At 44.5% G+C, this 24,921-nt stretch overlaps 1 protein-coding gene and 1 pseudogene across 2 annotated transcripts in view; one reads left to right on the top strand and one right to left on the bottom strand.

Moving 5' to 3' along the window:
• Dbt (dihydrolipoamide branched chain transacylase E2) overlaps positions 1 to 23,242 on the top strand; it is a 43,769-nt gene extending 20,527 nt beyond the window's left edge. For both annotated transcript variants that reach the window (XM_021158231.3, XM_085835561.1), the window contains 8 exons: positions 6,633 to 6,814; positions 8,129 to 8,250; positions 12,411 to 12,627; positions 12,983 to 13,149; positions 17,245 to 17,322; positions 19,307 to 19,498; positions 19,619 to 19,690; positions 21,351 to 23,242. In XM_021158231.3, the coding sequence (XP_021013890.1) occupies positions 6,633 to 6,814; positions 8,129 to 8,250; positions 12,411 to 12,627; positions 12,983 to 13,149; positions 17,245 to 17,322; positions 19,307 to 19,498; positions 19,619 to 19,690; positions 21,351 to 21,518 (1,198 nt within the window). In that variant the 3' untranslated portion in view covers positions 21,519 to 23,242. The remainder of the gene's footprint in view (positions 1 to 6,632; positions 6,815 to 8,128; positions 8,251 to 12,410; positions 12,628 to 12,982; positions 13,150 to 17,244; positions 17,323 to 19,306; positions 19,499 to 19,618; positions 19,691 to 21,350) is intronic.
• Positions 804 to 4,314, bottom strand: LOC110290981 (ubiquitin-conjugating enzyme E2 D3 pseudogene; annotated as a pseudogene).
• Positions 23,243 to 24,921: the final 1,679 nt, after the last annotated feature.

Here is a 24,921-nt window from a genome sequence, read left to right as displayed (position 1 = left end):
TCTAAGCTAGAAATATCTTTAGAGACCCAGCCTCATGGCCTGCCTTATGCCACATGTCGGAAGGACTCTAAACTCGAGTTATCAAACTTAACACTAACCATCTGTAGCAATATAACAATTATTAATCTTAACCAACAACTTATGAGCTGAATGTGAAAAAACGCAGAGCACATTATCAATAAAAAAGAACCAAATGAAGCAGTTACATTTAGACCAATCAGAGAATATTAATTTTTGTAGCTACAATCATAGAATAAAAGGCACTTTACCATTTGTCAAACACATTAATCTCGAACCATTTATTAGCTTTTTTACCCCGAAACTAAGAGGCTGTAGACTCGCCCTTTTTTCCTAAAACGAACAGTTTTTCCAGCAGGGACCCTCCTGCCATGTATCTGATTCTTGGATGAAGCACGAGACTGCTCTCGGCTTTGCAGATAAAGTTTTTTATACTATCTTTATTATCCAACATAAAACATAGAACATTAATTCATACAGACTGGACACGAACATACATGAATTGAACACGTGAACAGATTGGTGCACCAGACATTAGACAAGACACAAAAGGGGACAGAGTACTTCTGCTATAAGGCCCAGAGAGAACAAAGCATGGCACTCCTGAAATTTCTCTCTGCTTTTTGGGACATTTTCCTCCCTCATGATGCAGTTTTTATTAACTGCGGCAATCCACCTGATTATTAATTTCCTTTTAATAAACCCTTTCTTTTCTCACGCCTAAAAATGTAGCTTCTGAGAGCCACGGCCTACCGCCTGTTACAGTTCCCAGCTCCTGTTAAGCTTCACTGCTGAACCTAAGTGAACCAGTGCTCGGGTTTAACGCAGATTCAGCTTAGCCCATACGGACCTTCTCCCGTATGAATTTCCTTTATCCTTTAGTTATTTTCTTCTTCTATGGAGCTCCAAACCAGCAGTGCCTCTTCCAAAAATCCTTTGCGGTTTCTCAGCCCCGAGTTGGTTCGCCAAATGTTGTGTCTGGCCAGCAGATCACAGCCTGGGTTCTAGCCTGGAAAGGCAATTTGGAAACCTGGAAGAGAAGAAGGGCTAGGCGGGCGAGAAAAGATGCAGCTAAGACAGTCATTTTGATCAAAGCTCAATTTTACTATTCCTCATGCAGTTATGAAGCAGGGGAAGGGGGCCCGATTCCCGCCAACAGTATCAGGGTGATCACGTGATGGCTTCGGAACAGAAAAGACCAGGCTCTAGCAGTGGGCGTGGCAGAACAATTGAGCGGCAAGCTCCATCCAGGTGTAAACAGTGGAACCATTAAGGCTGGGGGAGGGGAGGCTACAGTAAACAAAAAATAAAATTAAAAAATATGAGGTCTGATAGGGGAGCAATTGGATAAGAAAATCAAAAAAAGGAACAGTAATTTAAAGTTTATTCCAGCTATAATGCAGGTTATTCTGACTGTAAGGTAGCACCATACGGCATACTTCTGAGACCATTCCCGAGATATTCTGTTGTACGTATCTCTGTCTGTTTTGTAGATCCGTGCAATCTCTGGCACTAGGGGGTCATCTGGGTTTGGATCACATAGCAGTGAACAAATGGGTAAAAGAACTTTAGAAATAGTTAAAGCAGGAGACCTCTGTGATCTTAGAATATCAAGACCAATGCTGCCCTTACTGTTACTATTCGGATGATAGATTCCCGTTGTAAGTGCAACCGTAGGTGGTTTGAAGGGGTAGTCTGTAGGAAAATGAATTGTCAAAAAGAATACACCACCTTGCTATGGGCTGTCATTAGGTCCCATAATTGTGGCTTGCCAATGAAACACGTCATCTCCAACCTGCATAACATTGTGCTGGAGGGTCACGGGCCAAATCACTAAGTTCCTTATTAATCCGTTTCAGCGCCGTAGTCTGTGCTTTTCGCAGGGCTCCTCACTATCCCAAGGTGTACTCAAAGGTCCGGCCAAAACTCTTGATTATCCCGGAGGCGGCAGGGAAGGATTGTCTCTTCTCACACCGGCTCTGCCAGACACAGGCGCCACCACGCCACCACGTATCCGTCCGCAGGGAGAGGGTTAAAGGGGAGTGGTTTGCCTCCCTCGCTCAGGCTGAGTGGACATGCCACCCTCTTGCTGTTGGAACAGATGGCTCAGTGGGTAAGAGCACCCGACTGCTCTTCCAGAGGTCCAGAGTTCAAATCCCAGCAGCCACATGGTGGCTCACAACCATCTGTAACGAGATCTGGCGCCCTCTTCTGGAGTGTCTGAAGACAGCTACAGTGTACTTACATTAAATAAATAAATAAATAAATCTTTAAAAAAAAAAAAAAAGGAACAGCACCTTCTTACTAAACTGATCAGAGGTCAGACGGAAGCTATTTTATTTCTTTTCTTTATTTCCCACCCTCTAACAGTTCCACATCCCATACCTCCTCCCCACCCCGCTGTATCCACATAGATGTCCCCACCCCTCAACCCAACCAAACTTCTAAACTCCCTGGGGCCTCCAGCCTCATGAGGGTTAGGTGCATCATCTCTGAACCAACACAGACCCTGAAGTCCTCTACGGTATCTGTGTTGGGTTATTTTATTTTTTAAAATTATCTCTTATATATTTGATATTATATCATTTCACCCTTCCCTTTCTTCCCTCCAAACTCTCCATATACCTGTTTTCTTTTTCAAATTCATGGCTTCTTCTTTTCATTAATTGTGTGTGTATATATATATATATATATGTATATTCTATATATGGATATTCATACATACATACATACATATAATTTTCAGATACATAAATAGGACCTGCTCAGTCTATATAACGTTACTTGTATTATGCCTTCAGAGCTTGTCATTTGGTTATGGACACCCACTGTACTCTCCCTGGGGAACACCGCTTCTCCCTCTCTCAGCATTCCTTAGTTGCCTGTAGTTCTGTAGGGTTGAGGCCTCATCGTTTTCCTGTCCACTTTGGCATGTCTGTTGTTGTCCTTGTTTAGCTCACATTCAGGTAGTGGTGCTGGCGAGACTTGATGGGTGTAGCTTCTGACATTACTAGGAGACAAATCTTACAACAAATTCCATGATCCTCTGACTCAGCATCTTTCTGTCCCGTTTTGCTCAAGGAGAAGGCTTAGCTTTGAGAGTGTTCTATAGAATATCCACTGGGACTGGGCTCCACACCTCTGCATTCTGACTGGTTGTTGTTTTCTATAATGGTCTCTGAGAAGTTTCTTTGATAGGGCAATGAGGATGCACTGACCTGTGCGTATAAGGACAGATGTTAAGGATGAAGCTAGAGATTTTCCAGGTTTAGTGAAGTGAGGGCTGTAGGCTCTCCTCTCAGATCCCTAACTCACTAACCCTGGGTGGTTGTCTCGGTTTTTGTACTAGCCTGAGTGACCTTGAGTCTAATCAGGGAGCTGTTGGGGGCCACAGGGAACCCCTGCTGCATGCTTACGGCTGTTGTGCATGCTGGTCTTTGTTGTGGCTCACAGGTGTCATAGCTGCAGGGGACTGTCGGTTGCCTCCCTCCTTTGGAAGCTTGAATGACTGGAGGCACTCGGGTCAGTTCCAGCTCAGGGGCCTCTGGGCCTGTGTCTGAAGTGTGTCGTGTTGTTTCCCGAGTTAGGGACTTGCATTCCACCTCTAGGGTTTCCAAGGGCAATAGCAATAGTCTGTGATGTTGGGGAGGTCTCTTGGATAGTTCTGAGCAACACCTCAAAAGAGGCCTTCTCATGCCTGGTGTTGAACTTTGGAAGGAGCATTGTCAGCCCAAATGGGAAAATTTCATTTAAACTATTTATACACAGACTTAGTATATTACAGAGTTTATTTTGTTTTGTGTTTGTGTAGGTAGGTAGTTAATAGTATCATTCCTTGTGCCCTTTTTAGACCTCCTTATTTTTACTGTACCTCTCTCCTACTTTTGTATTTATCTATCTTCTTCCCACCTCCCTATTTCGTGCCCCTCATCTTTCCAGTTTTCCCTATCAGATCCCGTGTGCCCTGCTGTTCTCTCTGTTGTTCCTGACTCTACCACCCTAGCAATGGTCCCTTTCTATATCGTGTGTTTCTGTAGTTTTCCAGAATATGTGCTCACATCTAAAGAGTTGGGGCTTGGAGCCTCAGAACAAGGAGAGCATGGTATGATGTCTGTCCTTCTGGATCTAGTTCCACCCACTCACCTGGAGAGCATGATGTTTGTCCTTCTGGATCTAGTTCCACCCACTCACCTGGAGAGCATGATGTCTGTCCTTCTGGATCTAGTTCCACCCACTCACCTGCAAAGTCCACGGTTTCATTTCTTTTTGCTGCTGCACAGTATTGCAGGTGTGCATTATGTCACATTTCCCTTGTCCTTTCGCCAGCTGAAGGACATTTGGGTTGTTTCCATTTCCCAGCTATTGTGAACAGCAGCAGTCAGCAAGAACCATGCCAAGCAAGTATCTGGGAAGTGGGATGTGCGGCTCCTTTGGGCAGATGCCAACAAGTAGTACGGCAGGCTCATATGGTAGATTTAGTCTAGCTTTTTGAGAATTCTCCACAGATGTGAGATTGCCAGAGTGGCCTAACCAGTTTGCCATCCCACCAACAGCGAGGGAGGGTCCTAGAGTTCCTTGTCACTTGTGTGGCTGCTGATCTTGGTCACTGGGACTTGGGTAAAATGAGTCCTCAGAGTTGATCTGATTTGTACTTTCCTAATTGCTATGGAAAATGAACGTTTTTTTGAAATTTCTTTTTTAACTTTTTGTTTTTTCTTTCTTTTAAGAATTCTCTGTTTAGGTCCGAGCCCCACCTCTCCTGCCCCCACTCCCACCCCTCTCTTTTTAATGAGTTTTGTCTTTTTGACTGTTTGTTTCTTGAGTTCTTTATATGTTTGGGATATTAATTTCCTATCAGATGTATAGCTGACAGAGATTCTCTCCGGCTCTGTGGGCTTCCTCTTCACCGAGTTGTCTGTTTCTTGAGGCGTACAGAAGCCTTCTATCCTATGTACAGAAGCCTTTTATCCTATGAGGTCCCACTTGTCCCTTGTTGGCTTTCCTACACCTGTTTCATGCAAGCTATTACCTGTGTTTTCTTCTGGCAGTTTCAGGTTTAACATTTAGGTCATTATTTCTTAAAAAAGCTCTTCTTCCCTCCCTCCCTTCCTCCCTCCCTCCCTATCTCTTTCTTTCTTTCTTTCTCTCTTTCTTTCTTTCTTTCTTTCTTTCTTCAGACAGCGTCTCACCATGCATTCATGATCCTTCTGACTCGGCCATCTGTGTGCTGGGGTCACAGGTCTGTGCAGCCATGCTCAGCTTCTTGAACTGTCATTCTGACCCTGTTTCCTTCCTTTCCTCCTGAGACCCCAGCATGTGTGTTAGTGTGCGCTATGACACTGTCTCGGAGATCTCAACTGACTGATCCACAGATTCGCTGGTTCCTTCCTCTACCAAAGACAATCTGTTGTTCAGCCTTCTAGTATATTTTTTATCTTACTCAATCTTTAACTGCAGAATTCGTTGTCTTTTGTCATGTACCCTTCGGCCACTTTGTTGCTATTTTCTATTTGACTGGACATCATTTTCCCAGTCTTCCTTCAGTTTGGGGGCATTATCTTTGTTTTTTAAGACTGCGCTGGACCAGGCAAAAAGAGTATGGCATTGGGGAAATGTGAAAATCATAAAGGATGCCTACTGATGACATCACCATCATCCTTGTCATCATTGTTATTTACTTGTAAAGCCAGTGTTCACTCTTGAAATCTGATCAGAAGCTAATACAGGTTGAATATAATTTATCTGAGATGTTTAGGAACAAAACTGCTTCAGGTTTTATACAGTGGGTTACAGAATTCTTGCTTAGGCCTCAGCACTTGAGCATCCAGAGTCAAAGGTTTTGAGCATCGTTGTTGGGGCAGAAAAAATCTCAGATTTTGTATATTCTAATTAGGGATGCTCATTACATAGTATTATACAACAAGAGGAAATATCACTCAAATGCAACATTTTTAAAACTTATTTAACAGGAATGGAGAGATGGTTCAGCAGTTAAGAGCACTGGCTGCTCTTCCAGGGGACTTGGGTTCAGTTCCCAACACCTACATGATAGCTCACAACTGTCTGTAACTCCCCTTCCAGGGGATCTCACACCCTCATACAGGCATACAGGCAAAACACCCATGTGCATAAATTAAAACAACAAAAAAAAATTGTTTAGGGGAGCCAGAGAGATGACTCAGGGGTTAAGAGTACTGGCTGCTCTTCCAGAGGACCTGTGTTCAATTCTCAGCACCCATATGGAACTGTCTGTAACTCCAGTTCCAGGGGATCTTACACTGTCACACAGACATACATGCAGGCAAAACACTAATTCATATACAATAAGAATAAACAAATCACTAAAAAAAAAAAAGAAGAACTTATGTACCTGAATGTGTAATTAAACCTTGAGATAAAGGGTTTAGTTTTGTTTTTAATTTTATCATTTGTTAGGGGTTCGTCTGAAACTCAGAAAGCCTTTCCATCTCTTCTAAGATATTTCTCAGGCATCTGGGCGTCAATGCTGCACTAGATGGCTTGGCTGTAACTCCGAGTGGCATTTACACAAACATGCAAGGGTGACTTGTAATCACGACTATTCATGTAAATGTGTCTGTGTCTCTCTCTTCTAGGTATGTAAAAGAAGGAGATACGGTGTCTCAGTTTGATAGCATCTGTGAAGTTCAAAGTGACAAGGCTTCTGTCACCATCACCAGCCGTTACGATGGCGTCATTAAGAGGCTCTATTACAATCTAGATGATATTGCTTATGTGGGGAAACCACTGATCGACATTGAGACAGAAGCTTTAAAGGGTGAGCGTGTCAGACCATATTCATTACTGCTTTCCTTTTGTTGCTGACTTCCAGTATAAAACAGTCCCTGCCCGGCATGGTGAGGTGGAGGCAGGAAGATTGTGAGTTCGAAGCCAGCTTAGGCTACAGAGCGAGGTTTTGGTTTTTTTGTTTTTGTTTTTGGGCTTTTTTTGGGGGGTTTTCGAGACAGGGTTTCTCTGTATAGCCGTGGCTGTCCTGGAACTCACTTTGTAGACCAGGCTAGCCTCAAACTCAGAAATCTGCCTGCCACTGCTTCCCAAGTGCTGGGATTAAAGGTGTGCGCCACCGCCGCCCGGCCTACATAGCGAGTTTAAAGCAATCCTTGGCTACAGAGAAACTCTATCTCAAATAGGATAATTCTAAGTTATGAAATCTGGGTTAAGGATTTAGATCAGAAAACTAGGAAATCTGAAAAGACTTTCCATGATACCTGATTATCTTTCAATCCAATACCACAGCAAAAATCTGTACAGTAAGATTTCATCTGTCTGATATCTGCCCTCTGGAAACTTTGATGTTCAGTGAAGCAAGAAGCTCTCTGAGGCACTAGTGATCAAAGTCCCGAACATTGATTAGCAGAGCACAAACTGGAGCCTAGAGAAGCTAAATCTAACATACTAGGATAGCAGGTTCAATGTCTCAGATCTGGAGTCCTCCCTGGCTTGGCCTATGTGCAGATGGCCAGTGGTGATGCGTCGCAGCAGGACTTTGTGTAAGGAGGAGTTGTTACCTGTGAGACCCAAGAGTGGAGGGAGAGCTCCAGAGTTGCAGGAGAGAGCACACCTGTGACGACCTAGGGACAACTCACTCGGCCCCAACCCTTAAAAATTTCACAGCACATCTCAGGGTTGCCCTGTTTCCACCTGAGCAATCCAGAGTTAGTCGTAGACCAATAACTGTGAAGTGTGTGTGTGTGTGTGTGTGTATGTGTGAGCATGCATGCGGAGGTTGCTATCCGGGGTCGTCTTCTATCACTTTCCACCTTCTCTGAGGGACTGTGTCTCACTGAAGCTGATGTGTCTCACATCTGTTCAGTCCTGCTTCCTGGCAATGAACTCCAGATACGTTTGTTTCCCCCATCTGCCCCCTCCGTGCTGGGGTCACTGACACACACTGCAACACCTGACATTTATGGGGTGCTGAGGAGCCAAGCTCAGGTCCTTATGCTTGCATGACAAGTGCTTTACTGACACAGCCCTCTGGCCAACCCCGCCACTAAGCTTTTGAAGAGATGTTTGCCACTAAGCTTTTGAAGAGATGTTTTTGACTGACGCTGTCTAACCTTGTTTCCAGATTCAGAGGAAGATGTTGTTGAAACCCCCGCTGTGTCCCATGATGAGCACACTCACCAAGAGATAAAAGGCCAGAAAACACTAGCAACGCCTGCAGTGCGTCGGCTGGCAATGGAAAATAATGTGAGTCTTCTTAAAAGTGAAGTTTGAGACTACATAGAAAGTATACATTTGTATCTCTGGAAAAAAAAAAGCTCTCTGTGAAATGGTTTAAGTTGGAATTAATGAAAGTGGTTCCACCTGGGAGGGGCAGAGATGGCTGCACTGTTACAAGTATCTGCTGCTCCCAGAGGACTTGGGTTCTGTTCCCAGGTCCATAGTGGGTGGCTCACGACCAATACCGTCAACTCCGGCTCTTCTGTATTCTGATAGCTGCCTCTAGCACCTAATAACACTTCATACATTTGTGACATAAATTCATACAATCATTCATGCCAATAAAAATAAGGCACCAGGAAGAAATGGCAGGTCATTGTGAATGCAGCACTTCATATTAATTGAATAATGTGGTATCGTTTTCCTTTCCCAGAGCCCAGTAGCAGTAGCAGTTAACATTTCTTAAATATTGCTAAATACCAGTGTCTTGGGGCTGGGGAGATTAGGTGGCTTAGGTGGTGAGATGCTTAGTGCGCAGAGCTGAGCCCTCCAGCACTCACACAAGAAGCCTGGCATGGTGGTGCGCATGTGTGATTCCAACATTCAGGATGAAGAGCTTACAGGAGCCCTGGGGCAAACTTCAGATGTAGTGAGAGACGACGCTGCCTCAAAAAAGTAAGCTCTTGAGAAATGACCCCAGAGGTTAGCCCCTGGCCTCCACATGCACAGGCTTGGGTGTGAACGTGTACCCACACTCACATGAGCACACACACACACAGGAACACACCAAACAAGCACACACGTACACACCAGCATTTTAGCTTAGGTCACCTAGAGACACAGTTTAAGAATGTGGATACCTGTGATTGGTTTCTTAAAGAAGCAAAAGTCTATAAAGGGAAGGAGAGGGTAGCAAAGGGGAGAGACTTAAGAATGGGACAGAAATGGACGAGGTAACAAAACTCTACCAACCTGTGCTGAGACGTGAGAATTGTGTTGTCTTTGTCCATCTGTAAGTTACTCAGCTCTCCATAACTCCAACAGAATCCCCCAAATAAACAACCTTCTAAAGAAGAGATGTTTAAGTCGGCTCCTAGCTTCCTGGTCTTCAGTTCATGAGCAATCAGCCCCCTTGTCCTAGGTGTGTGGTGGTGCAGCACATGGTAGGTGTGCACAGAGGTGGAAGCTTACTCTCCTTAGAGATGGGAACGAAAAGGCCACCCATAGTCCCCTTTGATGACACACCCATAATTACTGGGAAATCTCCCCGTAGACTCCAACTCAAAGTTTCCACATTGTCCCACCTCCACTAAATTAAACCAGTCCTTTATTTTATTTGTTATGTTTATGTATGTATGCTTTTAAAAAAAAAAAAAAAGATAGGATCTCATTATGTGGTTCAAGCTGGCCTCAAATCATCATATAGCCCATCATAATCTCTATTCCTCTACCTCAGTCTTCAGAGCACTGGAATTATAGGCAATCCCCACTGTATTCTGCTGAGCACGAACCTGGAACACAGACCTCGGGGGGACATTCCAGATCCAAACTGCAGCCTTTTCTGTGCTGTGTGGTGGCTAACAGGTCTGACAGCATGGCTCCCTGACACTGATAGGAATTTAGATGTCTCAATTAGCCTCACAGATAAGGAGCTACTGTGAAACCTACAGTGGAACGGTTGCCAGCACAGTCACACAGCCAACAGTGCAGTGAGGCCAAAGTTTACCAGGGACTGTTGTCACCACAGAAGCACTGGTGCTGCACAGCAGCCTTCCCATCCATTACCTCAAGCTTCTACGTGCCAGGCCCCAGACACAATAGCTCAGATGCTTACAACAACCCTCCAGGGTGTTTGGATCCTCACTGTTGCTGGTGAGAAAGGACCAGGAGGTATGTTAACTTGTCCAAGCCCAAAGTAAGTGGCCGACCTGGGAGACTGAAACGAATTCTGTTTACACAGCTGAGTTCTTCCCACTCGGCTGTGATGCAGAGAATTTCTGAGAGAATTATAGTTGTTACCGTGGGGGGGGGGGGGGACCCAAAAGTTTGTATTGTGAGCTGTGGAAGTGCCAGGACAGTTCAGCTTGCGAGGAGGACACTGGTCAGTACTCTGTGATATGTTCTGCCTTGTGTTCTCAAGAGCAGATGGTTCACAAACTGATTTACACCCCAGCCCGTGTTAGGGGGAGTTTTAAATAGGGGCTATGCATCTCAGGCTCACTGGCACTTCCTATTGTAGCCCAGTCTGGCCTTAAATTCACAATGCCTCTGCTTCCTAAATGGTAAGATTGTAAGCCTGGGTTACCACAGCTGGCTTCTCTGTGGCTTCTCTTTACATTCAGATTTTGTTTTTTGTTTGTTTTTTAACTTATTCTTTTCATTCAGTACATCCCTGTCACAGTTTCCCCTCCCAGTCCATGTTGTCCCTCCATACCCCCTGCCCAGATCCACTCCTCCTCATTTCCCTTCAGAAAAGCGCAGGCCTCTCAGAGACATCAACCGAGCACAGTGTAACAAAACACCACAAGCCTGGGGACAAACCCTCACTTCTAGGCTCTGCCAGGCAGCACAGTAGGAGGAGGAAAAGAGTCCCTGGAGCAGGGGAGAAGAGTCAGGGACACACCCATTCCCACTGTTAGGAGCCTCACAGGAATACCAAGCTTACAACCCAATCATAGGCAGAGGACTAGTGCAGACCATGCGGGCTCTGTGATTGCTGCTTCCGTCTCTATGAGCTCCTGTGAGCCCTGCTTGCTTGTTCTGTGGGCTGTGTTCTCCTGGTGTCCTGAGCCCTCTGGCTCTTACACTTTTCCTGTCTATCTTCTGTGGGGTTCCCCCTTGTTCCCAGAGTAGGAACCTGGTAGAGATCTCCAATTTGGGCTCTCTTTCCACCTAGTGTGTGGCTGTGGTCTCTGCACCCACTCCTGTCATTGCCAGAGGAAGCCTCTGCGATGACACTGGGCTAGGCACCTGTCTTAGTCAAGGCTTCTATTCCTGCACAAACATCATGACCAAGAAGCAAGTTGGGGAGGAAAGGGTTTATTCAGCTTACACTTCTACACTGCTGTTCATCACCAAAGGAAGTCAGGACTGGAACTCAAGCAGGTCAGGAAGCAGGAGCTGATGCAGAGGCCACGGAGGAATGTTACTTACTGGCTTGCTTCCCCTGGCTTGCTCAGCTTGCTTTCTTAGAGAACCCAGGACAACCAGCCCAGTGACGGCACCACCCACAATGGGCTCTCCCCACTTGATCACTAATTAAGAAAATGCCTTACAGCTGGATCTCATGGAGGCATTTTCTCAAGGGAGGCCTCCTTTCTCTGTGATAACCCCAGCTTGTGTCAAGTTGACACGCAAAACCACCCATTACAGCAACCGATAACGTTCATATCTTTAAAAAAGAAATCAATATATATTAACTATACAGAGTAGTGAGTTTCATTAATAAGCAATAAGAATTATATGAGAAGGAATGTCAGAAATGACTCAACGGTAAAGATGCCTTGCTGCACAGAGGACCCAGAGTTGATTTACAGAACCTACATGTCAGCCAACAGCTGGCTGTAACTCTGGTCCTAGGGGATGTGGCCCATACTTCAGGAGGCAGAGGCAGGTGGATCTCTGTGAGTTCAAGGCCATCCTCACCTACACAGTAAATTCCAGACCAGCCAGGACTATTCAGAGGGACCTGACTTTTTAAAAAAGAAAAAGAAAAAAAGAGACAAAGAATAATGGGGAGATTTAGAGACTTTGGAGATTTAAATGGACAAATGAACAACGGTATATAAAAGTAACAGCTGCTTACCCAGAGGTCCTGAGGCTTGTTTCTTACATGATGAAAATGTTCCTCAAACAAAGTTACTAGGAAAAATTTTTACATATATATATATGTGTGTGTGTGTGTGTGTGTGTGTGTGCATTGGTTTTTCAAAACAGGGTTTCCCTGTGTAGCCCTGGCTGTCCTGGGCTGCAGGGCTACTCTTATTTTTTAAGAATGTGTGTGTGTGTGTGTGTGTGTATGTGTGTGTGTTTATTTAGCCCAGGCTGGCCTGGAACTTAGCCATCCACCTGCCTCTGCCTCCCGAGTGCTGGGACTAGGCTTGTGCCATCCCTGCCTGGTTTTTCTGCTCCATCTTTAAACGTTGATGGTAAGTTTATTTTTAACACTAAAATGTGTTCTGTTTTAGATTAAGCTGAGTGAAGTTGTTGGCTCAGGAAAAGATGGCAGAATACTTAAAGAAGATATCCTCAGCTTTTTGGAAAAGCAGACAGGAGCCATACTGCCTCCCTCACCAAAATCTGAAATCACACCACCTCCACCACAGCCCAAAGACAAGCCCTTTCCCACGCCGATATCAAAGCCTCCAGTGTTCACAGGCAAAGACCGAACAGAGCCAGTAACAGGTAATGGTAACAGCAGTAATATGAAGTGGCGGTAATTTACTTTGTGGAATTGCCTCAGGAGATGCATCTTCATCGTATGATATTTTTGATTGCCTTTTGAGCCTGGATCTCACTGTGTAGCCCTAGAACTCGATATGTAGACCAGGCTGGCTGTGTACTCACAGAGATCTTCCTGCCTCTGCCTCCCCGACGCTGGGGATTAAAGGTGCGGACCACCACACCTGGCTTTCAGTTCTCACTAACAGAAAATTTCAAATTCATCATGAAATTACCATAATACAATGGTACAGTTTTTCTATTTTGTATTGAAAAATAATATTATCAGGTTTATATAAAATGACTGGCTTTCTCCTAGGCTTCCAGAAGGCAATGGTGAAGACCATGTCTGCAGCCCTGAAGATTCCCCACTTTGGGTATTGTGATGAGATTGACCTTACTCAGCTGGTTAAGCTTCGAGAAGAGCTGAAACCTGTTGCTTTGGCGCGTGGAATCAAACTCTCCTTCATGCCCTTCTTCTTAAAGGTGAGTTTCACTCATCCCAGGCAAGGCCCAAGAGGGACGGCGCCACTTGGTTTTGTAAAGATGCAGCAGGTTAGAATTAAAGTACTGCTTTATGCCATATCGTCAGACTTGGAGGAAAAAAAGTCCAAACCCACCATCTCTTTGACTCATAGGAATTTATACAGTTGAAAGCTGTATTATATTTTTATCTGCTTACCTCTTTCTCTAAGATTTATTTTATGTTTAAGTTACATTTACCTATTTATTTAGTGTGTGTGAGTGTGCATGCTGTGTGTGAGTGTATACTTGTGTGTTTATGTACTCAAGTGCACTCAATGGGACAACTTACAGGAGTCCGTTTTCTTCTTCTATTCTTCTACCTTGTGAGTCCCAGGGATTGAACTCAGGTTGTCAGGCTCGGAGGAAAAGTGCCTCGCTCAGCTCACTGACCCACCTCGCCAGCCCAAGAGTTAGTTAGTTAGTTAGTTTGTTAGTTTGTTTGTTTTTGAGGCAGGGTTGCATCTCTGGCTGGCTTGGAACTTATGATGTAGACTGCTTTCAAACTCAGAGATCAGCCTGCCTCTGCCTCCCAAGTACTGGGATTAAAGACATATACCACAATGCCTGGCTGTGTGTGTGTGTGTGCGTGTGTGTGTGTGTGTGTGTGTGTGTTCATGTAAGTGCCCACAGAGGCTAAAAGAGGGTGTCAGTCAGATCTCCTGGAGCCAGAGTTAGCAGGCAGTGGCGAGTCGTTCAGCTGGGGTCCTCTGTAGGAGCAGTGTGTGCTCCTAAGTACAGAGCCGTCTCCCCACTTGAAGCTAGGAAGAGAACCGTGCTGACAGTTGAGGAAAGCCTGAAAGAGAGGGGAAGAGGAAAGTTCTGGTTTGAGCTGAAAGGAGACATGAAGAGGCCACACATAACAGTAGTATTCATTTCCATGTCTTCAGCACATTCATGGGGAGGCTTCTGAGAATGACAGTGCTGGGTCACTGTGTGTCAGGCTTCGGTAAGCAAGCTCCAGGCAGCTATCCCTTACATCTCAGAGTATTCCAGATGTGCAGATAGTACATTCTCCACTTCCCTCTGAAGAAAACGGGGCCTCAGAGAGGCTGACAGTCTTCTCACGGACGTTAACATACGGGAAAGCCACATTCTAGTCTGCTCTGGTCCCGCTCTGGCCTCTCCTCATTCGACATGGCTCCTCCCGCCCTTTCTTCACAGTCTGCCAGGACAAATCATCTTTCACTCAAATTGAATCGGATCCCGATTCTTTCAGCAGTTTCCCTTCAGTGCCTTTAGGATGGTTTCCCAAGTCCTTAGTGTGGCATACAAGTCTCTGCTGGTTACCCCTCCAGTCTCCTCAAAACCACTCTCTGTCCACTCTCTGTTTTAATCACACTGAGCTATGCAAATACTGGATTATACAGTTTTACTTGAAATACCCACCAGGTCTCTCCCTCTGTCTCTCTGTCTCTGTCTCTGTCTCTCTCTGTTTCTCTCTCTCCTCTTCCTATTTTGTTTTGTTTGTTGTTTTTTGCAACAGTTTCACTAGCCAGCCCAGGCTGGCCTGAAACTCACAGTTCTGCCCCAGCCTTCCTGGTGCTGAGATTACAGGCATGAGCCATCTCTCCTGGCCTCCTCTTTCAAATATCTGTGCATCTTAAATATGGGACCTGTTCAGATATAGACTCCAGAATCCCCTGTGGCTCCCATGGTCACCACATGCTGTTGCTGCCCACTGTGGTGCGTTTTAGTGTGCTGCTGTTGTTAGACTGGTTCCCTTCTCCAGATACTGAGCCCCTGAGACACGATGCTTTCTCCTTTAGCATCTGCCCTGCAAATGGATAATCTCTAAGCATGGTGGGTCGTGGATGTCTCCAAATGAAGTGTGTGTGTGTGGGGGGGGCATCTGGACTCTGTTAGGGGTAGAGAGTCACCTATAGAGGTGTTACTCAAAGTTGTGTGTATGAGAGGGCAGCTCGGGGCTTTACAGCAGTAGGTAGAACCTGAATTAGCAAGGAAAGTGGTGATAGCATGAGCTCCTTAGAAGACAGATAATTGGGTTCCATTACTGTACAGCAAGCAAACTAACTACCCCCAAATTTAATGAAATAAAGCATCGGTTGTTTATGGATTCTCATGAGGTAAACTAGGTATGAGTCTGGTGACCTTGGCAGGAATCTCTCCCTTCTACAGAAACTTGCAGTTGGCCAGAGGGTGACTGCTGTAGGAAGGCCCCAGCAGGAATGGCCCCTTCTCTTCTGTATTGTCTCCCTTCTCCTCAGCGTGCTCCTCTGTCTCAGCCCTGGAGCAGGTGAAGAGAAACGGCAGAAGTGCTCAGGCTTTTTTTTTTTTTTTTAAAGATTTATTTATTATTATATCTAAGTACACTGTAGCTGTCTTCAGACACACCAGAAGAGGGCATCAGATCTCATTACGGATGGTTGTGAGCCACTGTGGTTGCTGGGACTTGAACTCAGGACCTTCAGAAGAGCAGTGAGTGCTCTTAACCACTGAGCCATCTCTTCAGCCTGTGCTCAGACTTTTTTGTTCCCCATTCTGCCTCCCAGGGAGGGACCTGGCCCCTTTTGAAGCCAGGATAGACCAGCTCTCAGACAACTGGGTCTCTCTCACCGCTGTGTTTCTTCATTGTTCATTGAACTTGTTCTGTTCCCACTGGCCAAAGCCAGTCACCTGACTAAGCTGGGAGCTTAACAGATCGATACCAAAGGGTGCAGATGCGCGCAGGGTGTCATGAAAAGCTGGAGTCATTACTTCAGCCTCCACACTCAGAGACAAGGACAATGCTTTAAGCAGATAGGTAGCAGTTTGTTTCACCAAGGTTAAACAGGATAGAGTTAGTAACAGGCTGTTAGCATAGTAACTACAGGGCCTTGAGTTTGCCAAGGCCCTGCAGAGGCGAGACCTGTGGGCTGTTAGCTGAGGAGGTGTAGGGATTAGAGACCCTGAGATAGTCTGGTAAGAGGCAGCCTGCAGAGAGAAGGTGATAAAGAGGTGGTAAAGATATAGCCTTCTTCTGTAAAAGAAGGCTGGGGGAACGTTTCACCCCCTCAAGGAAGCAGGGGGCTGATTATACCCTGAAAGAGTGAACTGGGAAAGGGAAGTAGAGGAAATGTGTGGGGTGGACTGTTGGAGAAAGGCCCAGCATTAGGGGAGGGCTGAGAGGAAGACTGGCAAGAGAGCACCACCCTGTCTTCCTGACCACTGTGTTTCTTCATTGTTCTAGCTAAATGAACAATAACCTCTTGGTATTTTCAAAAATAAGTTTTGCGAATTTTATTTTAAATTTAAATGTAAATTTTAAAACCTTTAAAAAATACTACAAAGTATGAAATGTGGGATATATATCTATATCTACATATCTTGTATTTTCATTTGCAAAAATATTATACTCAAACCTCCATTTCTATTGGTAGTACTTTTGACTAACTTCAGGTGTGGATTTTTGTTTGCTTATTCTTGTTCTTGTTCTTGGTTCCTGGCTGGCCTGAACTTGCTTCTATAGAACAGACTGTCTCAGTCACAAGAGACTCCATAGCCACAGCCTGTTGTAACTACACTAATCACTGTAAAAGATCTCCGTCTAACCCGTCTTTGAATGTCATGAACATTTGGGATCAGGGAGATATTTCGAAGTTAGGGAAATCAGCCCATGCGCAGGAGAGAATGATATGAAGACAAAGGAAGTTTAAAGAGCAGGGGAGGGATGGAAGGGGGCAAACAGGAATGTGTGCATGCCAGCAGGTGGGCTCTGCCAGCTCTGCCTTTGACCAGGCCAAGGGCACCCGTGGAACCCGTGGCCTCTAATGATCGCTTTGAAATTACTGCCCTGTGTCCCTTCCTGCATTGTTATTTTGAAAGTCCCCTTCCTGTTTGCAGGTGACCTGCCCGTTGCATCATTTGTTTCTCAATGGTCAGGGCAGCCTAGCTTCACCTTGGTTAGAGATCAGAGTTCCTGGAAAGGAGAAAGCTGTGTGCGCATGGCCTTGAGTTCGAGCTCTCTTTCCCTCTGCCCGGCTACCTTCTGTCACCTGCAGTCCTCCATGCCTGTGTGAGGCCAGAGTGTTCATGGCGACTTCTCTTTCCTGTTAACAGGCTGCTTCTCTGGGACTACTACAGTTTCCTATCCTCAATGCCTCCGTGGACGAGAACTGCCAGAACATCACCTACAAGGTTGGCTATGCATTTTGAAAATCTTCGATTTAATAGAAGATAGGCTACTCAAACACTGGCCCTTTTTCAGACAGGAAAGAAAGGTATATAGCATAGGCCATTAAACTTAGGCTTTAGTCTGTTGGCTTTGCTTTTGCTGTTTAATAAGGATTTTGTTCAGCTGTGCAGTCTCCCCTTCAAAAGTCTTGTTGATTTCCCATTTAAAATAGTGGAACTACCCTGGTAGTAGCACACGCCTTTAATCCCGGCACTCGGGAGGCGGAGGCAGGTGGAGCTTTGTGAGTTCAAGGCCAGCCTGGTTTACAGAGGGAGTTCCAGGATAGCCAGGGCTACACAGAAAAACATTGCCTTGAAAAACCAAAATAATAAACAAACAAACAAATAAACAAATCAGTGGAATTATAAGTGCGTGAGGCAGTGAAGAGTTCCCCGTGCGACTCAGCATCCCAGAAGCGTGGCCTCTTGAGATTACAGTGTGGACTCTGAAAAAGAGAGCAGTTGCTAAAAAAGTGTGTGTAGGTAGGCATGTATGTCTGCATGTGCTATGTGCCCGTGAGTGCAGGTGCCTTGGAGGCCAGAGGCCTCGGCTCAGCTGGAGGGATGGACTGTAGAGAGCCTCCCGATGTAGGTGCTGGGAACTTAATTTGGGTCATCTGGACGGACAGCCAGTGCTCTTAACCACTATGCCATCTCTCTAGCCCAAAAGAGTAATTCATAATTTTTTTTTTTTTGAAAAAAAGTAATACATTTGGATCCAGGTGGAGTGAGGTCTTCGGTTTAGAGTGAAAGTGTCTTAAGACAAATTCTTGCCGGATTAATTCCTATATTCACTTCTCCTTACCTTAGCAATCCTCAGCTCGTAGTCAGGTTAGGGGGATTTGCTCAGTGGTTAGTGCAGACACAGCATCACGGAAACACAGAGAAAAAAGGTGCATCCCCTTAGGTGGTGTAGGGATCGGGTCAAAGCCATGCAGGGTGCCTAATACAGTGGACTGTTTATTTTCATCTTAATCCTTCCTAATTAAATGTAGCTTGTTTTTAAAAACTTAGAAAAAACTGTTTGCTTTCAATCCTGTGGCCTCAGATAATTTCCTGTTCACAGTGATAGTCTTCCAGGAATTCATTGAAGTAATCCATATTTTCCTTTAATTTGCTTTTCTCTTTTTCATTTAAATATTGTGGGTATCATCATAAGTCAATAGATATGATATGGTCATGTGTTTCCTCCGTGACCTTCTGGCAAATATGTTGATTGTTATGGAACCAGAAGATGCGGTCGCCTGGTTAACTCCTTCATCCTTTTGCACTGATTTCCTTAGCTCCATTTTTTACAATTACTGTATGAGTCTTCTAAAACAGTCTTTTAAGTTTGGTTAAGTTATTTTGCTTATTTTACATTTATTTTATTTTGGGTAGGGCACTGGTGCTACTTCCCCGCACGGATTCCAGAGTTTGCGCTCAGGTGGGCAGCTAGCACCCACACCCACTGCTCTCTCGTCCCCCAAAACCCTTCCTTCCAAGTCACTTCCATTCTAGTGAAAATAGCGACTTTCATCATTCAGCCCTTCTGGCTTTGTAAGATATGATCTTGCCAGATGGCACAAGAAGGCTTCAAACCATCGCTCTTCCTTCCTCAGCCTCCTGAATATTCAGATTACAGGTGTAGGGTGTCTACACTTGCTTGGCAAAATAGTTCGGTATCTTTGTTTTAGAAGGCAGCAGAGTTAATCTTTTCTTTGCTGTAAGTTATGTATTAAACGTTTTACTGGGGGCTGGAGAGATGGCTCAGCAGTTAAGAGAACTGACTGCTCTTCCAGAGGTCCTGAGTTCAATTCCCAGCAACCACATGGTGGCTCACAACCATCTGTAATGGGATCTGATGTCCTCTTCTGGTGTATCTGAAGACAGCTACAGTGTACTCACATAAAATAAGTAAATAAGTCTTAAAAAAGAAAGTCCTACTGAATAATTTTTTCCTTCCTAGGCTTCTCACAACATTGGGATAGCAATGGACACTGAGCTGGGGTTAATTGTCCCCAATGTGAAGAACGTTCAGGTCCGCTCTGTATTTGAGATCGCCATAGAACTGAACCGCCTCCAGAAACTGGGCTCTTCCGGTCAGCTCGGTACCACCGACCTTACAGGAGGGACATTTACTCTTTCCAACATTGGCTCAGTAAGTCATGCTACTCACAGTTATAAGTGTAACTTGAATTTCCGATCACCTGGTCCAATAAAATATAGCTTGTAATCTATCAGGCATTCCCTGAAAGCTCTATTTTCCCACTCTTCTCAGATCGGTGGAACCTATGCCAAGCCAGTGATATTGCCACCGGAAGTAGCCATCGGTGCCCTGGGAGCGATTAAGGTATGTGCAGTGAGGAACTGCAGGACAATCTTAATAAGCTGGAAGACTGAACATGAAGAAGACTCAGTGTTGAAGGTTATCTCCCACTTTGTGGTTTCCATTGTGTTGGGTAGCTCAGTCCGCCCTTTCCTTCCCTCTCTTGAACTCAGAGGTCACTGTGCCGTCTCAGCTGGCTCAGATGCCTGGTCCTGCCATGCTGTTCACCCGCTGGGATTACAGCTGTATGCCACCATGCCTGGCAAGATGCTCATTTCTTGGTCTTGAAGGCACTTGTATTTTGAACAATAATCTAGGTGGCTTAAAGAAAAATGATCTGTGGCCATGTTTTAGAACTCTTAGAATAGAGGTACAGGGCTATGACACTCTGTGTGTGTGTGTGTGTGGTGTGTGTGTGTGTGTGTGATACTCCACACACAAACTACAGCACTTGTGTAGAGGTCAGAGAACAATTAAGGAATCAGTTCTCTCCTACCACGTGGGTTCTAAGGTTCAAACTCAGGTAATGAGGCTTGGCAGCAAACACCTTTATTTGTTGAGCCATCTTGCCAGGCCTGTCTATTAAATCTAATAAGTTAGAACTTACATTTTGTATATTTCTTATTAATAGCTGAGGGGTTTTGTTGCTCTCCCTCTCCTCTCTCCTCTCTCCTCTCTCCTCTCTCCCTCTCCCTCTCCTCTCTCTCTCTCTCTCTCTCTGTGCATGTCTTCATGTGCTTAGAGGCTAAAGTGTGTGTGGGTGTTCCGCTCTGTCACTCTGCACCTGTGCCTCATTCTTTTGACCCATGATCTCTTGCTGAACCTGGAGCTTGAGATGAGTTTTGGCTAGGCTGGCAGTCAGCAAGCCTGAGCCAACCCTTCTGTCCCCATCGTCCTGTGCTGAGGTTACAGGTGTGTGTAGGGTCACACCCAGGATACTGCTTAGGTGCTGGGATCTGAATGCTAGTCTTCATTCTGGCTCAGCAACTGTTCTTAGTGCTGAGCTGAACGAGTTCTGTGGCCCCAGTAGCTGATTTTTAATGTACATTTTGCTTTTTCATCATTTACTTCTTGATACCACAGACGGAACTTGCACGTGCGAGTCAAAAACTCTGTCAGTGTGCTACTCCCAAAGCCCTTGTGTGTGTTTTTTCAGATTAGCCCATCGTAGCTTGGGATTCTCGTTTTTAAGCTGGAGAAACTCTGCCTCTCATGGCATGCTGTCTGTCTGTCACCTGTTCTGGCATCTCCCACCTGTTCCCCACAGTGGTTACCAGCCTGGCTTTCTGTTCCTCGAACACTCCCATCGTGCCCCAGCTCCTTGTCGCATGTCCTTGCTGCCATCAGAGAGGAGTCCGTGTACTTTCCTTGTCTCAGTTCTCTTCTCTCTGAGAGTATGTAGCACCTGGTGATTAATAAATGTTAACTATTTGAAATCTGGATAAAATTTAAAGGAAATATTACATGTGGGGCAGGAGATCCCTTGAAGAAATTAAGACTCAGGATATGACCTCCCAGGGTTGGGGGAAGAGGAGGCAGCACTGTCAGAAGCCCTGGTGGGTGCCCACTCACCGGCAGGGAGGAGGTGTTTTCTAAACCTCATACCACTGTTGCCAGATCTTCCTTCCACTATGAGTGAGTGAAAGTTTACCCTTGTTTATTTCTTATTCTCCATTATTTCTAGGCTCTTCCCCGATTTGACCAGAAAGGAGATGTTTATAAAGCACAGATAATGAATGTGAGCTGGTCAGCGGATCACAGGGTCATCGATGGGGCCACCATGTCACGCTTCTCTAATTTGTGGAAATCCTACTTAGAAAACCCAGCGTTTATGCTGCTGGATCTGAAATAATGGCAAACTAGACATCGTGAACTTTTCGCATTTCCAAAGAGTATGTGAGGCCTTGCTGAGCCAGCACATACTCTGGTTACGGCTGCATTAGAAATGGTTTGTGCTGCCTTGTTAGGGCTCTAAAGCACAGTATTTATCACTGACGCATTAGGCTTTCTGCTGGAAAGGAGCGGTGGGTAAGGCTCTCCTGGGGTATCACATTGTGTAGGTCAGAGGGGGACTTCCATTATGGTGCTGAGATTTTTGTGTCAGTGAGTCGAAACAAGCAACAAAACAAAATTGATGTCACTAAATGTCACTAATGTCACTGAAGGCGAGTAGCAGTGTACATGCAGAACTTGCCCTCTTTCTTTTTAATTTTTTAACTGATTTTTTTAATGAAACTTTTAAATTATACTTAATCGGGGAAAGGACTTTATATGCAAGTATGTTTTCATTTCCCTACAATCAAAGTAACTAATGTACAAAATAAGTGCAATTCTGTTTATCTCTTCAGCTTATGAGACATATACTCTTGCCTTATGTGAAAAGTATCATCTATAAATGTCTTATAGCTATAAATTAGCATTCTTGAAAGGGGGGAGTTATCTTGTTGGTCTTAATTGGAGGTTACAACCAAAAAGGCTGTTAAGAGTAGATGTGCAGATGGGTGGATGTGCAGAGCTGTGGGCGAGCTTCCGCATTTTGCTGGGAAATACTTGACTTTGCAAACTCATTTTGTGATATAAAATACCATAAGCATAGCATCACTGTCTTTTTTTTTTTCTTTTAATACTTAGGGATTTATTGCCTTTTGATTTCAGTGATCTTCAGCTAGACATGCGAAAAGGACTTGGAGTCTGTTCCGTCCTCTCAGCCCTCAGTAGGAGCACGTATTAATAATAAGAAGAGCCACATGGGAAATTATGGGCATAAAATTAATTCATACAGAAATGCAACTAATGATCATCTTGAAAAAGGTCTACTTTAATCAGATAGCTTCAAGGAGGATTCTAATTCAAGGCTGAGAAAGCCTTTATTCCAAGCACTTGAGAAACAAAGACAAGTGGATCTCTGTGAGTTTGAGTTCAGCCTGGTCTACAGAGTGAGTTCACAGACAGCCAGAGCTATGTCGAGAAACCCTGTATTTAAAAAAAAAGAAAAAGAAAAGAATCAAATTCAGTATTTTGAAATCTAGGTTTGGAGGGTTTTTTTTTTTCTTCTAATATTGTCTAATTAAGTATATCATGAAAAAATTACTTATTTAAATGAAAGTTTTGTGGTAGGAGAAAAAAAATGGTCATTTTAATGCCTACTTGATTTTTTCCAAAAATGGAACTATGTTATAAATTTAGTAAATGCTGTTTGGTTGGAAATTCCCATCTTGAAACCCATTATTTTTACATAAAGAAAATTAACAAAAGAAAACCAATTCAGAATAGGCATTGTGTCCATAGGCCTCTAATCCCCACACAGGCAGGAAGATCCATGGCAGGAGGCCATGTTAGGTCACATAGTGAGACTTCGTCGAAAGGAGGGAAAACTACAGGTAGCATGGAGGAAACACACTGTTATCTATAATCTAAACATTGTTCACATTCTGATACATGTATCTGTATACATAGATAAGTATTCTTTTATAAAAAAGAAATAATGTATCTACTATTTTATAATTTGATTTTTTAAAATTTATCCTTATATTATGGATACCTTTATATGTCAATAAACAGTTCCACATTATCATACTTTGTATGCCTTCATAGTAGTTCACTGTGTGTGTGTATATATATATATATATATATATATATATATATATACACACGTGTGTGTGTGTGTGTGTGTGTGTGAGAGTGTGTGTGTGCGTGCTCAGGAGTGCACACGTGTGTGCCACAGTGAGCATATGAAGGTCAGGGGACAACCCATGGGGTTTGCCTCTCTCCTTCCACCAGCACCTCTCTCTACCTGCTGAGCCATCCCACTGGCCCACCTAGTCAGCGCCTGTTGTGGTTGTCGAGTTTCAGTACGTCTCCCCAAATCATGTACTGCTGTCCGCTTTAGCTGACCTATGCAGATCTGTCTGAGATTTGAGGATAGTAAGGAACGGATGGGCTACAGGTGAGTGCTGCAGACAGCTTTGCTTTCATGCACTTTTTAAAAAAAATTTTTTTTAAGATTTATTTATTTATTTATTTATTATATGTAAGTACACTGTAGCTGTCTTCAGACACTCCAAAAGAGGATGTCAGATCTCATTACGGATGGTTGTGAGACATCATGTGGTTGCTAGGATTTGAACTCAGGATCTTTGGAAGAGCAGTCGGTGCTCTTAACAGCTGAGCCATCGCTCCAGCCCTTCATGCACTTTTATAGATGACTACAACAAAGAAAGCATTGTTCCAAGAAAGATTTGAGTCCAAAAGCACGTGTAAATACACACCAGTAAACACATACTAAATAGTAACAGAGCAGCCCTTTTCAGAGCTTTCTCAAGATAGACCAATATGAACACAATTGCCTGGCACATACGGTAGATTATATCTGAGAAAGCATAAAAGCAAGGCAGAAAGCCATATCCAGATTCAGGGCACACTGAGGACATGCCGTTTAATAGGTAGGGTTCCTTAGCTGTTTTGACATTCAACAAGAATAAATATGTCTTATAAGTTGAATGCAAATATGTGTTGCAGGTGGCAGGGAATGTGTCCAAGAACAAGCCAGGGAACAAATTCACTTGAGGGAAAAGGCTCTCAGCCATTGTTTACTCTCTGTCATTCTTTGACCCCATTGTGACATGTTGGTAATGTCAAAGCGTTGGAGGGGAGGCCCTGGTTGGCCAGATGCTTAAGTCATGAGGTGCCACCTTTGTAAATGGATTAACACAGGTTGTGAAAGGACTTGAAGCTGTGTGTGTGAGTTCTGTCTCTTGCTTCCTCTCCTGTGATGTCTTCCACCATGCGGTGGCGCAGCAGAAAGGCCCTCACCAGAAGTGGCCACTAGTGCTCGACTTTCCTGGACTGTAGAGTAAATCTCTGTTCTTTAAAACGTTACCCAGTCTCAACTATTTTGTTATAGCAACCCAAAACAGAAGACAAGGGTTTTGCCCCTTTCCCACACATTCTTTTCGAAAAACTAGGATTGGGTCACTTCCTTAATTCTAATCCTACTTGACAAACCTTCTGACGCCATATCAGCACCTACTCTATCCCGAGGCCTCAAAAATCCTCCAGCCACGTTCTTAGCACATCTTTTCCCGTGTGTACTTCTTTGTGGGTTCCTAGCCAATAAATAAAATAAAATAAAAATGGAGACAGTCCAAAGAAAATCACAAAAGCCAGCTGAAGCATGACCTGAGCACACAACTCTGGTATGAAGAGGCCGTCTATTTCAGGTTTTACGGAGTGCCCTGTGGAATGTTATAACTCAA

The sequence above is a fragment of the Mus caroli genome, unplaced genomic scaffold (assembly GCF_978045245.1).
Source record: "Mus caroli unplaced genomic scaffold, Mus_caroli_1 scaffold_3, whole genome shotgun sequence".
Classification (NCBI taxonomy): domain Eukaryota; kingdom Metazoa; phylum Chordata; class Mammalia; order Rodentia; family Muridae; genus Mus; species Mus caroli.
This window is presented reverse-complemented; position numbering and strand designations above follow the sequence as displayed.